We start from the raw sequence: 18213 nt of genomic DNA, 5'->3' as shown, positions 1-18213 counted from the left end.
AAATTTGTATAAGGGTATTGAAGTAACAGGTTCTTCTCGTTATCGAGCGCCATGCGAGAAGGATACAGCAGCAATGCAAGTAACGGCAGGCCAACCGCGAATCAACCGACCTCGATGTCGTCGCACCTGCAGATCGCAAGATATGGCGTGTGCCACTGCACAAACTACGCAGTTGCTACCAGAGTACAAGCCAGGCCCCCCCTCCCTCCTGCGCTGCCTTCCCGCTTTCCTCCCTTGTGCGCGATTTGGCTCACCGTCGCACGTTTTCACTCGCACATACAGTATACCGTGCGACGTTATCGCCCTTGCACTTTATACAGAACATCACGGGGAACATGATGGCAGAAATGCACCTGGAGTGCCCATATCATTGCTATCGCAATTATATAGGAATGGCACCCATACGCTTGCGCGTGACCCGCATTCACGAAGTGAAATGTCGCTCTAATTTTCTTTTAAATTACATACCGAATGAACAGGTGCATCTGATACATCATTGCCACTTATATACTTTTTTTTTTGGAAAAACTGCCATTTTGAGGGGGATGCGACTTGTAGACAGGAAAATATGGTACAAAGCAAAAAAACAAAGCAAACGAAGGGGAGCATATATCACAAAAGAAAAATACATATTTAACTGCATCAGTAATGTTCACTGGTAGATGTGATGATTTGATTTAAAAACAGAAAATGTTTCAGGATTTTTAAAAATATTTCCAACGAAGCTACAGATTTAATGGGTGCGTGTAAATTATTCCAGATTAATACTGAAGAAAAAAGCAATGTGGATCTACCATGATTAGTACAGATACTAGGCAAGAGCAAGTTACGATGGGTAGTGCAGCGAGTAGAAGTGGGATTAGAGAACTTTTAAGCAATATAATGCCCATGTTATAAAAAGGCTAGACAAAGGCACCATATTAAGGTAAACAAAAATGTAAACGAAGGTGAAAAACACGGAGCAAATTTAATAATGTGAACGGCTTGTTTCTTGAGTTTAATCAATGGGGAGAGGTGAACGGAGTATGTATGACGAGGTGCAGTAGTGTATATGCAGGCTGTGTATAAAGCTGTTGTACAATGTTGCGAGTACACAGAGGCAGGAGTAGAATGTGGCACGGATCCCAAAAGATATTCTAATACAGACTGAAGAAATGTGTTTATGAAACCTAAGATGGGTATTACGACTCTGGGAAAAGTAACATGGCCGGTACAAGCCTGGTTGTTGATGAAGAGGCAAGAACAAATAGTTTTCCTGTTTGGGGAATGAAAAAGCATAAAATATGATTTAGAAGGGTTAACTGATAGCCAGTTCGCAGCCCACCACTGCAGCCGAGAATGTAAATCTGCTTGTAAATCGGAAATTAAAACATTAAGGTCAGGGCTGTGAGCAAAGATCATGGTGCCGTCTGCATACAAAATACTCTTTAAGCGAGAAAGGCAATAAGGCAAGTGATTAACGTATGTTAAAAGCAAAAGGGGTCCTAAAATAAATCCTTCGGGTACAGCTTAAAAAAAAAGTATATGAGGGATTAGAAAAGCAATCATCAACAACAAGCTGCCATCTATTAGATGAAAAACTCTTTAGCGGTGACAGCACTGGCCCAACAATACCATAACACTCAAGCTTAAAAAAAAAAGAATATGGTCAATAGAATCAAAAGCGCTGAAATATCGCCATGATCAATGTAAGACAATATATCCGTGAAACATGCGATGGCCGCGTCTGTAGACAGCTCCGAGTGGCATCCAAACCGAGAATTTAGCATGTTAAATTTCATGTAGTACTTCTGTAGTCGTTTCTATCAACTACTCTAGAACTTTGTCAAGGAAGGGAAGAACAAAAACCGGACGGTAATTTTCAAATGAAAATTTGTACTGTTTCTAATATATGTAATAAACCTGAATTGAATTTACATGAGATGTAGTTTAAGGTTGACATGATGTGCTTCTGCCGTATTCATGTTAATGGGGCTACATATAAAGTATTGTGTACTCACGATATTCGGTACACAATGGCATCTTCATCATCCTCTGAAAGCATCGAACAACACATCAGAAGCCATGACAGGAACAAGTCCAGAGCAAAATACTGAAAGTTGTAAATTTCAACAACGTGCTGCATACCTAGGAAATAAACCAAAACAGCACTGTTCAACGGAACATAAAGGAGACCACACGAAGTGCCCAATAGCAATCATAATGTTTATTCATGGCAAGGTTCATTCACTGAGCCTATAAACAAAAATCTATAGACAGTGCTGAAGATGCGGGAATTCTTTTTTTGAGCCTGCTGTGTCATCTGTTATACGTCCTGTCAAAAAGCACTGTCCTCTTTCATTCGCTATGTGTAAATTGATATTCATATTTTCACACCTTGCTGCACTCCCAACACATATATGCCCACAAAGTTTCAACTATTGTTGCAACATCAAATGTCATGTTTTACAGTGCATGAATAACTGTTTCTAGCATCAGGTCAATAAACAATTTCAAGTTATAAGACTTCATTTGCACTACAATCAGCTTTCAAATGCTCATGGAGATTAGATGCAAAATAGAATGCTCACCAGCAAAGTAGTACTCTTTCTTCTTCTTAAACTTTGAAATCAAAAGGTACGCAAACACGTAGAGGATAAGAAAAAATAAAAAGTGAATCTGAAAGGGAAAGGAAGCAGCACTTTAAGATCTCTTACAAGAAGTTCCCAAGGCATTCCATTTCACGGTACAAGGACAGTTTACGCGGTATGGCTACAACGCGCCGACAAGAGCATTATCTCATGGCATCGTACAAAGTGCGTCACAGTTCGGGCGCATGAAACTTGCAAGGAGAGATGCTGTGCACAATAAGCGCTTAACAAGCTTAAAGCTTGCAGACTGCTGAAAGCGGTCAAGCGAAGGGAATAAGCACCAGCAATACGCGAGCGACAACGATGAAAAACTCGAGTGCCCAAAGATTAAAGCACTCGGTAAGCTGACAAGCGAAGTTGACACGAACCAGTATTTCACGGATTGCATTGTGAAAGAGGCGCTCCCTAGCATCCGTGTCATTCTCCATTCTTCATGCAGGATTAAGTATCACTAAATGGCAGCAGTTTCTCGCAGTGTTCGCGTTGAAACTACACATGTCTGCACCAGTATCTTGTCAAAACCTTTGACAAACTTCAACAAACGGTTGCGGTAGTTGCGGGCCACGGTCCAATCCACGCAGTCTAATTGTGGATTAGATTGGATTCGTTGGCTGACGGTTCGCCTCGCGCATGCGCAGTCGTAGAGGATAACCTCCGTCGTGTTCTGTGGTCTCGGCGCGGCTGGCGCGGCCTGCTCCCTCAAGTCGAACCCACGTGCGTGTGCATGTGCGTGCCTTGAACGGATATATGCGCATCATGCTACCGCTGCGCTGTTGCATTTTTGCGCTCTTCGACGTGTAATGAAACGAGACGAAGTACACGGATAAATTGCTTTGGTTGTCATCAGACCAAACATGGGAGACACCGGTTTGTTTCCTGCTCTTTCTGGCGATGATCCGCAGGTAATCGAACTGGAAAGCCTCTGCCTGCAATGTCGGGAAAACGGCACCACACGGATGCTGCTTACCAAAATCCCATTCTACAAGGAAGTCGTGGTGATGTCTTTCCATTGTGAACACTGCGGCTGGCAGAACAGCGAGCTGCAGCCGGCTGCGACCGTTCAGCCGACGGGAATCCGCTTCGAGCTTCTTGTGCGCACCAAGCAGGACTTGAACCGGCAGGTGGTGAAGACGAGAGATGCTGTCGTGGTGGTACCCGATGTGGAACTCGAGATACCCGCGAGATCGCAGGAAGGCAGCGTCACTACTGTTGAAGGAGTGTTGCAGCGAGTGGTGCTTGGCCTGGAAACCTCCGTCGCTGACCGTTCCGAGGGTCGCGATAAGCTTTCGGACTTTGTGTCCCGGCTGAAGAAGCTGCAGGAGCTGGAAAAGCCGTTCCGTCTCATTTTGGATGACCCGTCGGGCAACAGTTTTGTGGAGAACCCGCAAGCTCCTGGTGCCGACCCGTCTATGACAGTGCGCCGATACCAGCGCACAGCCGAGCAGGACTCCTGCTTGGGTATTGTTGCCGCGTCGGAGTCCAGCGAGCAAGACTTGCACGACGACGTGCTCGGCTTTGCGACCAGCTGCAGCGAGTGCCAGGCGCCGTGCGAGACGCGGATGAAGCTCACACAGGTTAGCTTTGCTGCACGGCACACGTTGTTCATCATTGTGCGCATCGCTTCTCCACTGCAGCAGTGTTTAGCGCCGCGAACGAAATGACTGTACTTCGTATGTAATACATGCACGTTTGCAATAAGGTAGTGGGGCTGTGATCGAGCTGGGGATGTTGTGATAATGGTAGTTGCGCAATGACAGCGCCATGCCCCGAGAAGTTGAAAATAAAACATACCCGTCTAACGATACTAAAGTCGCATATGAGCCTGAATAGTACAAGCAGCTGGAGTGTGGTGGCTGACTCCACCGCCTCGATTGCCAGGGGCATTCACTCGTTATCAAAACCACCACGCACTATTGAACATTTGGCCACTAGCGGGCCATTGTTGACACGGAAACTTTTGCAGCATAGCGGACCTGGGCGGAGACAGAAAGACTTACAGAGAGCACTTCCAATTGAGTTTATTGGAAAGATACTGTGCAACTTTATACAGTAATGCAGCAGAACATTGCACATGTGTTATTGTAAATATTTTCTTTATCTGATTGCTTTATTTTTATTTACACAATACTACAGGCAACAATACCATCTAAGCAGAATATGGTTTACAAAAGATGGTTTTTCAGAGGAAACATAAGATGTGCATTCAACACATTCCGGTAAATGATTCCATTCTTCACTCGTAAGTGGAAAAAATTATTACTGAAAAATGTTTGTGCTGGCAAAGTATAATTGGAACTACTATATGATGAAAAATATGTGACGACTTGGGTTGAACATCAGTAATATATGTGGCATTTGCTGAACCTGTTTGGTTATGAAACAACAGGTAAAAATAAATTAAGCCTGCCGATTTTATGGCGCACGTGAAGTGGATCTAGTCCGAATTTGCTTAACATACCAGAAACTGATGATGATGTTTTGTAATCTGAGCAAACAAACCGTGCAGCCAGGCTTTGAAGAAGTTGGGCAAGTTGGTATGGTAACATAATTTTGTTGCAGCACAAAAGGATGTAGACGAGATACACAGGTGATTTCAAGTGACAATTATAATAGAACAGCAGCCTGATATTTTGAAAGTATTTAGAGAATGTGGCCATGCCAAGCTTTATGCAACAGATCGAGAGGCTAGAGCAAGCTGGTTTTCCCAGTCAAGTGCTGTCCAGACCTTGCAAGAAGCTTGCAAAAGGGGTAAAGAATCAGGCTAGTACAAGTAAACAGGAAAATAGACGAAAAACAAACATGTTTGCTGTGGTGCCATACATTCACAAGTTGTCACGTGGTTTAAGGAATGTTGCCAATAGGGTAAACATGGTGTTCTCGGCTTCAGAGAAGCTGTCAAGGATTTTCTCGCTCATTAGAAGGAAACTTGAGCAGTGTGATAATAGACAAGGTCGTTGCGATGTGAAGCACTTGTCAACGTTTGTACCTTGCAGGACTGGGTATCAAATTCCACTCACGTGTGGGACAGAGTGGCAGGGTGCCTCAATATCTGATTGAAAGAGCACAATCAATCATTAAAAACGTCTAACACATCACATCTGTCACACATGTGGCTGCACACCCATGTTGGTAGATACTGAATTCCTTTCTAGACGTAGATGCGAAACAACTTTTGAGATAATCGAAGCTTTTAATATTAAAAGAATGCGGGACGCATAGGCTTCAGTTTCGTTGTCGGACAAGGAACATGCATATCTGCTTAGCACGTGTGCTCACCCTACATAATTTTCGTTCTTTATTTTTTTGCCTTGGTGGTCTAGTTTTTTTTTCTGGTAATTGATTTTTGCTTTCATTTAACTTTTATGCTTTGTTAGCCTTCGTATTTGTATCTGACCATTGTTCCTTAGTTTCTGTGTGTTGCAATCACTTATATACAATCTTTTTCAATAAAATTATCAGTTCAGAGTCGGTGCTCAGCCTGTGTATCTTGTCTACATCTTCGTCCTTTCGCGCTGCAACAAAATTATGGCATACAAATCTATGGTGCACCCAGTTCCTGAGTATGCGTCGGTTGTATGGCCACCCCATTTTTCGCAGGACAGTACTTAACTTGAAACAGTGCGAAAGAAAGGCAACTAGATTAATTTGCCAGAGGTATGATCGACTTTTCACCTACAGTGCAAAGCTGTCACTTTCTTCGTTAGAGCGCTGACAGACTTGTGAACGCATTTCCTTGCTATACAAGATAGTGCACTCAACATTGGTCATTTCAGCACCCATCAAGTTTTGCAACCCTTCTGTCCAGCCAAATGGGCCCACGCACCTTGCTAAACATTGTGCCCTTTAGACCCTACGTCGACTGTTATAAGTTTTCTTTTTTTTTTTCCTTTAGCCGTTGAATTATGTAATGAATTAGATGGTTCTTTGTGTAACCTACCATTTTATAGTTTTGCTAATATTTTACTTAACCATGTTACAATTTAAAGCATTGTATCCTGTATTACATTTGTATTCACTATCTGTACATACTTCTGCTATGTCTTGCATAAAGGCAGCACTGTTTGTAAGTAATATATATAGATTATCTAATGATCCACCGGTTATCCATCCTACGCATTACATGGCCTGCCTAGCTCCACATTAAACGGAAAAAAATGGAGCTGGGCGGGCCATGTAATGCGTGGGATGGATAATCGGTGGACCATTAGAGTTACAGAATGGATACCAAGAGAAGGGAAGCGCAGTCGAGGACGACAGAAAACTAGGTGGGGTGATGAAGTTAGGAAATTTGCAGGCGCAAGCTGGAATCAGCTAGCGCAAGACAGGGGTAATTGGAGATCACAGGGAGAGGCCTTCATCCTGAAGTGGACATAAATATAGGCTGATGATTATATACATATATATTGTAATGAAGAAGAACAGGAAGCGAGCAGTAGAGGGGCATTATCATCAATGTAGAACGCGAACTCGGATTACGAGCTGTTGGCACCGAGACCGTTGTTCCCTTGGAGCTGCGTTGGGCAAGGTGCAGCTTCGGAGCTTCAGGTCTGAGGAGGGTACCCCGCACCTCCACCACTTTGATAAGGGGATTTATTAACAGAAGGCGACAGGCGAAAAACCAACGCAGCTCCAAGGGAACAACGTTCTCGGTGCCAACAGCTCGTGATCTGAGTTCACGTTCTACATCGATGATAACGCCCCTCTACTGCTTGCTTCCTGTTCTTCTTCTTCATTACAGTATATATTGTGAGCGCATTTTGCGCATATCGTCGTCGTCATTTGTACGAACGACTCATCATCTTGTGTGAGCGCTATTTGTGCATATCGTCGTCGTCATCTGTACATACGACTCATCATCATCTTTTGTCTCGTGCGGTGCTTCGTCTCTGCCTCGGGCGACTGCTCGGAAATAAAGGCATCGCATTGGTCGACGTCTCACAAGTGGTGGAGCGTGCTTCGATTCCCATGTCCTCTTACTTTCCCGATTCCCCTGGAGCTCCGGTCCGGTCGTCGTTTGCTCTCGCCTACCAGGGTGATGGCAGAAACCAACCCATCCACCAGTGCTGCTACCACCTCTGCTCAGCCAGCTGCGCCTACCTGGACGGTGAACACCAAACACCGCGATCCTCCCGTCTTTGCCAGCCTCCGCGGCGACGACGTGGAAGATTGGCTGGATCACTACAACAGAGCCAGCGACGTCAACCATTGGGACGACATGCACAAATTGCGGTATGTCTCCTTTTACCTAACCGAAGTTGCGAAGACGTGGTTTTTTAACCACGAAAGTGACTTTTTGGACTGGCCATCATTCACCCAGCAATTTCGCCAGATATTCGGCATGTCGTCTGGACGCTCCGAAATCGCGAAACAGAGGCTGGCGACGCGCGTACAAGAACAGGACGAGTCCTATACATCCTACATTGAGGACGTCCTCGCTCTCTGCCGCCGCGCGCAGAGTGACATGGCGGAAGCTGACTGCGTTCGCCACATACTGAAGTGCATCAACACAGTCGCCTTTAATGCTCTCGTCATGCAGAGCCCAACCTGCGTTGGTGATATTATCACAGCATGCCAACGTCTAGACATGCTCCAGTCTATTCGCCTGCCACGCACCTCTTGCGACCATCGTCTCAACGGTGATGCTGAGTTGCGAGCCCTGATACGCACTCTCATCAGGGAAGAACTTCACGGACACCTTTCTGGACCTGCGACGCTTGCAACCGTTCGCCCCGCTCCTACTGGACTGCGTGACGTCATCAAGGACGAACTGGCGTCGATGACAAACGCCCAAATGGAAAAGTCTACTGGACCATTTCGTCCGCCAAGTTATGCCGAAATTGCCTCCCGGCCTCCCTTGACCATTCAGTCTCCACCTGCCGAAGCTTACCGCGACCCCCTAGCTTCGCTGGCAGCGAATACTCCTGCACAGCCGTACTACTCTCCGTGGCGGTCGTCGCGCCCGGTTTGTTTCTACTGCGGTATTCGCGGCCACATTTGTTTCTACTGCGGTATTCGCGGCCACATTTCTCGCTACTGCCGTCAGCATATATACAATATATATATATATATACATGTGCAGTGCAAAAGAACTCTGGGGTCACATGCTCTCAGTATTGCTTCGAGTTTTCATCCTATTTTATTACAACCACTTTCGCTTTCCACTAGAGCCAATGTTGCGTCTGTACTTACAGTCCTTGCACAGGACTACATTTTGCCCAAGTGCCATTGTCGAGGCCATTGTCTGGATGTCATAAATGCTGGCTGTGTGGAGGGAATTATGTGGTATTTTGAAAGACGATGTACATTCAGGAAGAATGAGTGATTCTTGCTGGCATAGTTTGGTGATGCTTCGCTCACTTATATGCAGTCGAGTATTTGAGCATGACTCGTGGGGATGTGGGGCGACTCTCACACATCCCCTGATGTTGTTTCGCCCGCATGACTCCGGTCTTCTGTAATCCGGAATGGACGAACTCGGATCGTTCAAAACCGCCACCGTTCGCATGACCGTACACGTGAACGACTAGGCGATGGTGTCTAGCATGGGGCGAACATATTCGCTCGCTATCCGGTCGCGGTGAGTCGGATTTCCTCGATTTGTCGCGCGCCCATTGGCGTAGTAATTCGGCTAGGGTGCATCAGTGAATGAAAGGTGAAAGAAATGCTAATTTGATTGTTTGCACTACTGTGTTGTCGTTCCTTTGTCCCAAAAGCGCGTGAGACCCCACAGACTATACTCGTGGACAGTTTTCTGTGCCAATGAAAGGAAGGTGATGCGCACGTGTGACAGTGCTGGATAGAGTCCCTCAGTCTTATTCACGTTCGTATAAGCTTGGGAACAAAAAGCAGTTTCGTCGCAGTTTCGTCAGCTTATGTTCGTACTTTCGACGTTTTATTCGCAACTTCGTGTCTATAATACGCCCTCTGACAGAGCTTCTGGGTAGCTCCGGCGACCTGTCATCATGGTCTCCAGCCTGCGACGAGGCGTTCACTACTTTACGACATCTTCTCGCTTCACCTCCTATTCTGCGTCCACTTCGATTCTGCAACTTCGACGAAGGTACACACAGACGCCAGCGGAATAGGTCTCGCCGCCGTGCTAGCACAACGAAAACCCGGGCATCCTGAATACGTTGTTGCTTATGCCAGCCGTACCCTCACCAAAGCAGAGACCAACTATACTGTGACTGAAAAAGAATGCTTAGCCATTGTATGGGGCCTTTAGCAAGTTCCACCCTTACTTGTACAGCCGCCCGTTTGACGTCGTCACAGATCATCATGCCCTTTGTTGGCTATCATATTTAAAAGACCCATGTGGCCGCCTTGCCCGATAGGCTCTTCGACTTCAAGAGTTCGACATTGACGTCGTCTACCGCTCTGGCCGCAAGCACTCGGATGCTGATGCTCTCTCACGGTCTCCTCTGCCTACCGACCTTAGTTGCCTGTCAACACTAACACCCATCGCCTCGCCTCTCACCATCGACAGAATTGCTTCAGAGCAGTGCCACGACCCCTGGATAGCGGCCCTCCTAGACCTACTTTCTGACACGCCCATGCTGCCAGCCTCTCGGGCACTACGCTGCCAAGCTGTTCACTTCACCATTCACGACGACCTTCTGCACCGACGCAACTACGCATCTGACGGCCGCAAATGGCTACTCGTCATAACGCGCAGCCTGCGCTCCACTATCTGCGCATACTTTCACGTTGACCCGCAGTGTGCCCATGCTGGAGTCTTCAAAACATATGAACGACTTCGTCAGTGCTACTACTGGCGATGAATGTTTACATACGTCCGCAAATTCGTTCGCTCATGTCAGACTGCCAACGTCGGAAATCTGCGCCTTGCCGTTCAGCTGGAGCTTTGCAGCTCCTTCCCTGTCCCGCCCGACCATTTGATCGAGTGGGCATTGATCTCTATGGTCTGCTTCCTATAACACCCGCCGGTAACCGCTGGATCATCGTCGCCGTCGACCATCTTACTCGATATGCAGAAACTGCGGCACTACCTGCCCCACGGTGCGTGACATCGCCTCCTTCCTGCTCCGCTGTTTCATCCTCCGTCACGGCACACCTCGTGAACTTCTCAGCGACAGAGGGCGCGTCTTTTTGTCTGAGGTTGTCGAAGCTCTTCTGGCTCAGTGCCACGTTATTCATAGAACAACCACCGCCTACCAACCCCAGACGAATGGACTCACGGAACGTTTCAGCCGGACCCTGAGTAACATGCTGGCCATGTACGTTGCATCTGACCACACAGATTGGGACCTTATCCTACCATTTGTTACGTTTGCCTACAACACTGCAACCCAGACTACCACTGGCTTTTCTCCCTACTTTTTGCTCTACGGCCGTCACCCATCTCACACTGTGGACACCCTGCTACCCTACCAGCCCGAAGCTTCTGAGTGTGTGCCCGTTTCGACAGCAGCACGTCATGCTGAGAAGTGTCGCAAGTTAGCGCGTCACTTCACCACCGCTGAGCAACAGCGCCAGCAAAGGCTCCATGACGCCCACTGTGAGCAACATGTCTTCCCTCCCGCCGACCTCGTCCGGCTGTCAGTACCTGCGCATGCTCCTGGCCTCTCTTCAAAACTTCTTCCCCGCTTTGATGGACCTTATCGCATTGTCCAGCGCACGTCTGCGGTGAATTACCTAATCGAACCACTGACACCCCCCTCTGACCTCCGTTGTCGTGGACGTGAGATTTTTCACGTCGATCGCCTTAAGCTTTACCGTGAGCTGCTCGTGATCACTACTGTTTGAGGGGTGATTGTGATGAAGAAGACGTACAACATGCTCTGAAGATGATGCACACCACCAACAGTAGCAGCATCGTGATTGCTCCGCAAGAGACGACGCCGAAGTTACAGCTAAGAGCGCTGCCCGACGTAACTGTTTAGTCTCCCATTCCGTGCCAGTATATCCGAAGAATCTACATCTACGCCTGTATCAATAAACCTCATTTCAATACTATTGACCAAAAAAGTTTACGGACCAAGGGATCTGACAAAAAGCTGAATATTTCCGCAGCCTCAAAACACAGCCTGGTATTCCCATTTCTAGCCTCTACTGGTATATACGAACAACATTGTGATGTATGGTTTTACTGGCTACATTTAAAGGCTGCTCGGATATTTAGCGTTTTCTGTGATCTCGTCTGCAAACTTTTTTGGTTGATAGTACTTACTGCAGCACATATATTGGTAGAAGACAGAATGTGCCACTCGGTGTTATGTTTTAACTTATGTGTCATGTTTTAACAAATGTAAAACCATTGCGAGGTAGCACGCTACACCGATTCAGCATCTGCAGAAAGTGCGGTCTCTGAAGTGCATTACAAGCAGTGTGGTTGTGAACCCAAGTTTGAGTGCTGGTGTTTCGTTGGCAAGGATGAAAACAAACTCACAAGCCACTTAAATGGTGTGCTGCGACATATTGTGCATCATTATACTCACCCTTCCTTTTAATGAGCCGACATAACATCCCATCTTTAGAATCCTGCAGACGGGTCAGTTGGCTGGACTTCCTATGCCGCCGTCTTGCAGGGAATATCAAGGTAAATATGCCAAACAGTGCATGGTCCCACACTGCTAGGACAAGCTAGACATACTCTTAGAAGGGCACTTGCCCCAATTATCGCAAGGACGAACACTCATAAATACAGTTTTTTTCCCCCTAAAACAGTGTTAGACTGGAACGCTTTACCATCCAGTGTTTTTGATGCAAATGACCCTGTAGGCATATTAAGGTGCCTGCATTGTGATTGTAAATAATATATGTTTTGCTTCCTTTCACAGCATCCTTGTCTGATGTATTGGTAAATAAGTAAAGCTTTTTAAATGTGCACGGCAATTTTGGGTGTCTGAATCGTGGGATGTCTGTGTGTGCAGGTGCCACACTTCAAGGAGGTAGTGATTATGGCAACCACGTGTGACCGGTGTGGCCATCGCACCAACGAGGTGAAGAGTGGCGCAGGCATTGAGCCACAGGGGGTGCGACTGGAGCTGCGTGTCCTGGAGCCTGCCGACTTGGCCCGGGACGTGCTGAAGTCCGAGACATGCACGGTGCATGTGCCTGAACTAGAGCTGGAGGCTGGTGCGGGCCTCCTGTCGGGTCGCTTCACCACAGTCGAGGGCTTGCTGGACAGCATGCGCCAGCAGCTGGCCCAGGAGAACCCATTCTTCCAGGCAAGCATCCAGGCACAGTGTTGGATTGTAGTACCTGTGGTTTTACTTCAACAACATCAGCCAAGATATTGCACTGTGCACTGCTTGTTTTTGCTCAGATTTCACAACATTGTATTATTTAATAAACACTTGACCCTCTTGTTTGCCTGATCTGTCTAGACATTTAGTTGACTGATGGCAAAATCGGCCCAGCAGCAGTTTACTTCTTCAACAGCAAAGGGTGCACGTGACAAGCAAGGTTCCAGATGTTTTAGCAAATGATATACATAAAAAAATTCAGTCTTGTGAAACTTATGCAAAAACAAAGCAGTGGCTAGGGCAAAATCCTGTTTGAATTTATTGGAAGAAAAACGCAGGACACTGTGTAGCGTTTTTAGTTGTTTAGGCATACTAATGGCTACTGTTCTGCAACATGCATGTCCTTGACAATGCTTTTAGCAGAGTGTTCTGCACTGCCAACGCTGACACTGAATGCTTTCCCAGCTTTTGTCAGACGGAGCACTTTCATGGCAGTAGTGGCTCCTGACAGCATCAACACAGACAAGTTCTCCCAGAAAGCGTTCCATCATTGCTGTTAAAGGCAGTCGCTGGCAAACGGCGCTACAGTCACAACCAACCAGTCTTACCCTGTAGCGCTCCAGACTGAATCTATTGTAAAGTATTGGGGGTTTGTCCATGCGCAAGTGTTTATCACTACAAATAAAGCACAACAAGCACACCCTCGTAACCCGAGACCGTCGAGCACCGTTTCGAATACACTGCAGATATTTCGCTTAGCTTTTTCTTTGCACGCATTATTTCTGAAATTAATCATAAGTGGCGGCGGCGGTTGGGGGGGGGGGGGGGGGGAGCTCTTTGCCCTGCCACACCTTTCAAAATGTGTAAAGGGATCCAAGGCACCTCATAATCACTTTTGACCAATGATTACTTACCTTGAAGAAAATATGCGCTGAAATAAAAGGCAGGTGTGATCTGTAGATTCAGTGCACAATTGTAAATAAAAATTTTCAAGGCCCAGCGATTTTCGATGCACCAAGCAAACAAGGGCTCCAGAGACAAAGTTGTTTAAGCTGTATCCGAGCTGCAGAATTGCACTATGTTTGTACATACACAAAGACCGTCTTGCGTCACTGCATTAGGCGCTCAATACTGTTGAATGGGATATACAGTGCACTTCCGGTAATTAACTCCGATTAATTCAATATTTCTGTTGAATTGTTTGCAACCCAAGATCCCCGGCAGCGCCCATGCATTTCTATGGGACCAAATTTTGGGGGATTTCGATCCTAAAATTGGCTTTCGCTGGGTAATTATGCCTGACCCCTACGGTGACCCTAATAGCGACCACTTTAGCAGTACACAATGGTACTGCGGCCAAGCTCATTTGAAGGAAATGTGTGACAACGCTGACTTTCGAAGAGTAAGGTGGAAAGCTGGGCGAATTGGAATGGATGCATTCTTTGGATCAGCGTGGAAAACCACAAGTGCTGTCTAACAACTAAAGTTTAATTATTAAGAAAATGCAAAAACAGAAGACACCATCTTCGGGAGCATGTTAAACTCGGGAAAGTGAACTAGTGGTGTGTTGCGACATTTTTTATGCATCTTGTTTAATTTGACCCGCTGGATAATTCAAGAAATTTCTTCGGTCCCGTCAAGGTCAAATTAACGAAAGTCTACTGTAACATGCCGCGCACGACAGTAGGTAACGCAATTGCTGCTACCCTGCACAGAGCAATGGGTGAGGCGGACATTGAGGCACCCTAGCTTGGCGCCTGGACGATTGTAAACAGCAAAGGCAACGCAGTGGGGAGACTCAGCAGCTGCTCTCTGTGGATCAGCCAGTGGTGACTTTGCATGAGGTACCCACAACAGGTCACTGCCATTTTGTTACTTACAAAAGCTCTGTTCTTGCTACAAATGACAAATTGGTCATTACGGAAGCCTAATGTTTCAGTCTAGCTCAACTTATCATTTTTATTTAGTGTCCCTTTAATTCATATCACACATGGGTGGCAATTAGGGCAGCACATTCATCATCATCATCAGCCTATATTTATGTCCACTGCAGTACATACAGTACAAATACATTTTGCGTCTTTTCTCTGTCCGTGTTTAGTTTCTGCTCCTTGGTTCTTACTGTAATATGCGGTGCTGTGGATGTTATTTGTTATGTTCTCTATATTGCTGCATTTGATATACTGTTATGTTGGTGAGACATGTCTGTGCTAGTATATGTCAGCGGTATATCTCCTACTTTTGGTTGTTCTGTATCTCTGTGGGTGCTTTTCACATGTCTCTTGCTTTGCCTCATTTGTCTTCCTCAGCTCCATGACATCATAGTTTCAGAAGGACAGCCTGTTGGGCTAGTTGGTCTAACATAGTAACTTTCAGATATAGCGCAAATAAGTACACACACAGGCAGAAGACACGATATACACGGGCGATATCATATCCATGATATCATATCAATAAAAAAAAAGAGGCGCACATATTGTAATTTACTAATTGTAGCAAATGAATGGTTGCGAATTTCAGAAGTAATAGGACCCGAGAAAAGTGCTCACCGGACCTTTATTATCTGGTGACTAGACCTGCTGCATGCCATGCGGCACATGTTATCTTGCACAGAGCCAATACTGCACAGACACACACCTGTCACATTGGCCATCTTTCGTGCCTTGACCAATGTGGTCTTCTTTATTTGGAGGTGTCGCGTTTAGATCAATGGTTTCACAATAAATGTAGTCAGGATCCTCGGAGAAGTGCAAAATGTTATCAGCAGCATCTTTGTGTTTTTCGTAATAAATAATTCTATTAGACTTGTCACTCTCTTTGGTTCTGTGTATGTGCTCCTCGTAAGCAGTCTAAACTTGTGGCACTCCACCACAATTGAGCTGTGACAGAATTGCTAAATTGCCAAACACACAGATGAACCACAGCTTCCAACAATTTAGCTTCCTCCCTCTGTGTGTTTTCCTCTCTTAGATTTAGCAGTGCAATACCAACAAGCCCAAGCATTCACTATTATGAAAGAAGTTAAAAACATTGCAGGTAAACATTTTTGTTTTCCTGCAGGCATGAAAGGTTAAGCAGAACCAAGATATGCATTTTTAATGACCAAGAGAGATAGGCGTTGCTGCTGTTGCTTGGCGTCCCTCGAGACCAGAGCTGCTTAAAACTATTCAGCGCTTACATTACTGGGCTCGCTGCTCGGAGTCAATAAACCCTGTTACACTATAAGACATCGGCTCTAAGACATCGGCAGTTTAACACTTGTTTAAGTATGCTGAATTATACGCTGCAGCTTTAGATTACAAGACTGTCAAAAAGTTGATTGGGTACTCAAGCACTGTTTCAGAAATTAGCCACTCAGTTATTGTCGTGACTTCGCGGAACAAAGCTGTGATGTGTTTTTGTTGTCACTGATCTCGGGGGCGTGCAGGTGTTATGAGAGATGGAGAAGGAAGACGGATGGCGACACAGCAAACAGATTTTTTAATAACACGCACACTCAAAACTCAAACTAAAAATCAAGCACACTAAACACACTGCGGGAGAAATCCTAACAAAAATACACTAAACAAGATCTATTTTGCGCCTACGCTTGTCTGTGGCAGCTGATCTTTCAAAGTCAGGCAACCCTGTCATATCAATGAGACGCTACGAGTACGTGTCACCTTGTTGCGCTTGCCATTGCCCGTTTGTCCGAGTGTGAGGCTTGGCGGCTCCTTTTCCAGGAGTTCCGTGCTCTTGTCGATTCTGTAGTTGCGTCTGTCTTGCCGTCGGCCCGTCGGTGCACTCGTCTTAGATGCTGGCGTCTCAAACTTCGTCGGTGAAGTGACACGGCGTTGACTGGGGCCACCTGGGTAGGCCTAGCGTCGGGACGTGTCGCAACTTCTCCGTGAGTGCCGACGTGGCGTCCCGAGGAGAATCGAACGTGCCGGTCTGCCGCAGAAGGGGGATCCTCTCTGGGGTGCCCGGTCCTGCCGTGAGAGGCTGCAGCCAGTCCAGGAGCCTCGCTCGAACTTGCCAAGGTCGACGGCCACACCTTGGACGGCCAACGTCACGGACTCAGCCAGACCCCCAAGTCTCCCGTCGCCAGAGCGGAGCTGGCGATGCGACCTTCCTGGCCCGGAGCCACGTCGATAATCCCAGCTCAGCCTCGCTTCTGCCTCGATTATGGCTCGGTTCACGCGCCTCGCGCGCTCGCGCCGTTCCGAACGCTCCGTTCACGTCGTCCTTTTCTTCTTTTATTTCGCCGCTGGCCTCTTACTCATGACAAAAGCAAATCCTTTATTCAAGTTGTGCTGTGTTGGTCACCATCTTGTGGCATGCAGTCGTTATGAACAGGTCAAAGCAGTGTTCATAGTGGTTTTTAAGCACTTCTGAGGCCCTGACAAAGCATTTTGAATGGCTAAAGCAACATTTTGTTTGATAGCTTGAAAACAAGAAAACACTGTCGCCAACAATGAGCAAAAGAGCACAAATGGAAAAGGTACATGAAAAAGGCTTATTGGGCAAGCCACCACCAGTCACCACAGCGGTGCTGACAGGACTGGATAGTTTGAATGTTGGATAGCACCAACCTTGTGGCCATGTCAAAATAAAATCTGCTAAGCTTAGCTGAAAATGATGTTCAGAGTTTTTGAAAAGCACTTGATAAAAGCATTAGAAGCCTTAAAACTGGTGTCTTGATGTTCAAGGGAACCACTATTGACCCTGTGTTCTGCTGGCAATCTGCAGGGCGACTCGACCACAGGGACTAGCCGGCTGCGCATGGGTGCTGTAGTGGACCAGCTGGCAAAAGCAGCGGCCGGCAAGCTACCAGTCACCCTGGTGCTGGATGACCCCTGCGGCAACAGCTATGTGCAGAGTCTGTGCGCCCCGGACCCCGACCCAGCTCTGACGGTGACTCACTATGAGCGCACTTTCGAGCAGAATGACGAGCTTGGGTTGAACGACATGAGGACCGAGGACTACTCCTGACTTTCACCTGCACCCAGAAAAATTGTGCAACAGCATGCCTGCAATGAAAATAATTAGACCCATAAGAAAAATTGCACAGCAATGTGCCCTTGTCTTCTGTGCATTCACTGTGTCATTTGTAGTTCAGCTAAACCACCACTATTTTCACGAGTAGTGTGTGTACCCAGTTTAAGCACTGGATTTCAGTATATGTGCATTATCGCACACTTGATATAACATGCACACTGCAAGAATGCTTTAATATCCTACAATAGCTTTGAGCTGGACTCAGTGCTGCACTAGATTCATGTTCGTGTTTTAGTGTCACAGCTTGCCCTGTCTCCTGTCAGTTTTTTTCTTAGTGGCACTAAAAAACATAGTCGTATAACTATGTGCTAATGTGTCTGTATGGAGAGGGAACCTAA

The 18213-nt window shown here is 46.5% G+C and overlaps 2 protein-coding genes across 2 annotated transcripts in view; one reads left to right on the top strand and one right to left on the bottom strand.

The window, feature by feature from the left end:
• LOC119455347 (protein LMBR1L-like) overlaps window positions 1–3194 on the bottom strand; it is a 98797-nt gene extending 95603 nt beyond the window's left edge. Inside the window, 3 exon segments of the mRNA XM_037716730.2 lie at window positions 2001–2034; window positions 2571–2658; window positions 2999–3194. Of these exon segments, the coding sequence (XP_037572658.1) occupies window positions 2001–2034; window positions 2571–2658; window positions 2999–3058 (182 nt within the window). The 5' untranslated portion in view covers window positions 3059–3194.
• Window positions 3195–3325: 131 nt separating this feature from the next.
• On the top strand, window positions 3326–17895 carry LOC119455348 (zinc finger protein ZPR1). The gene is made up of 3 exons (XM_037716731.2): window positions 3326–4204; window positions 12524–12820; window positions 17567–17895. The coding sequence occupies exons 1-3, from the start codon at window positions 3485–3487 to the stop codon at window positions 17807–17809; spliced, it is 1260 nt and encodes a 419-aa protein (XP_037572659.1). The 5' UTR covers window positions 3326–3484; the 3' UTR covers window positions 17810–17895.
• The last annotated feature ends 318 nt before the right edge of the window (window positions 17896–18213 follow it).

Source organism: Dermacentor silvarum, chromosome 6 (assembly GCF_013339745.2).
Source record: "Dermacentor silvarum isolate Dsil-2018 chromosome 6, BIME_Dsil_1.4, whole genome shotgun sequence".
In the NCBI taxonomy this organism is placed as follows: domain Eukaryota; kingdom Metazoa; phylum Arthropoda; class Arachnida; order Ixodida; family Ixodidae; genus Dermacentor; species Dermacentor silvarum.
The sequence above is the reverse complement of the archived record's forward strand: the minus strand, read 5'-3'. Positions and strand labels throughout refer to the sequence as shown.

Excerpts from the sequence above, each read along its gene's own strand:
- LOC119455348 (XM_037716731.2), top strand. The coding sequence starts at position 3,485 with ATGGGAGACACCGGTTTGTTTCCTGCTCTTTCTGGCGATGATCCGCAG. Across the intron at positions 4,205-12,523 it reads CGCGGATGAAGCTCACACAG|GTGCCACACTTCAAGGAGGT; the intron begins GTTAGCTTTGCT and ends CTGTGTGTGCAG. Across the intron at positions 12,821-17,566 it reads AGGAGAACCCATTCTTCCAG|GGCGACTCGACCACAGGGAC; the intron begins GCAAGCATCCAG and ends GGCAATCTGCAG.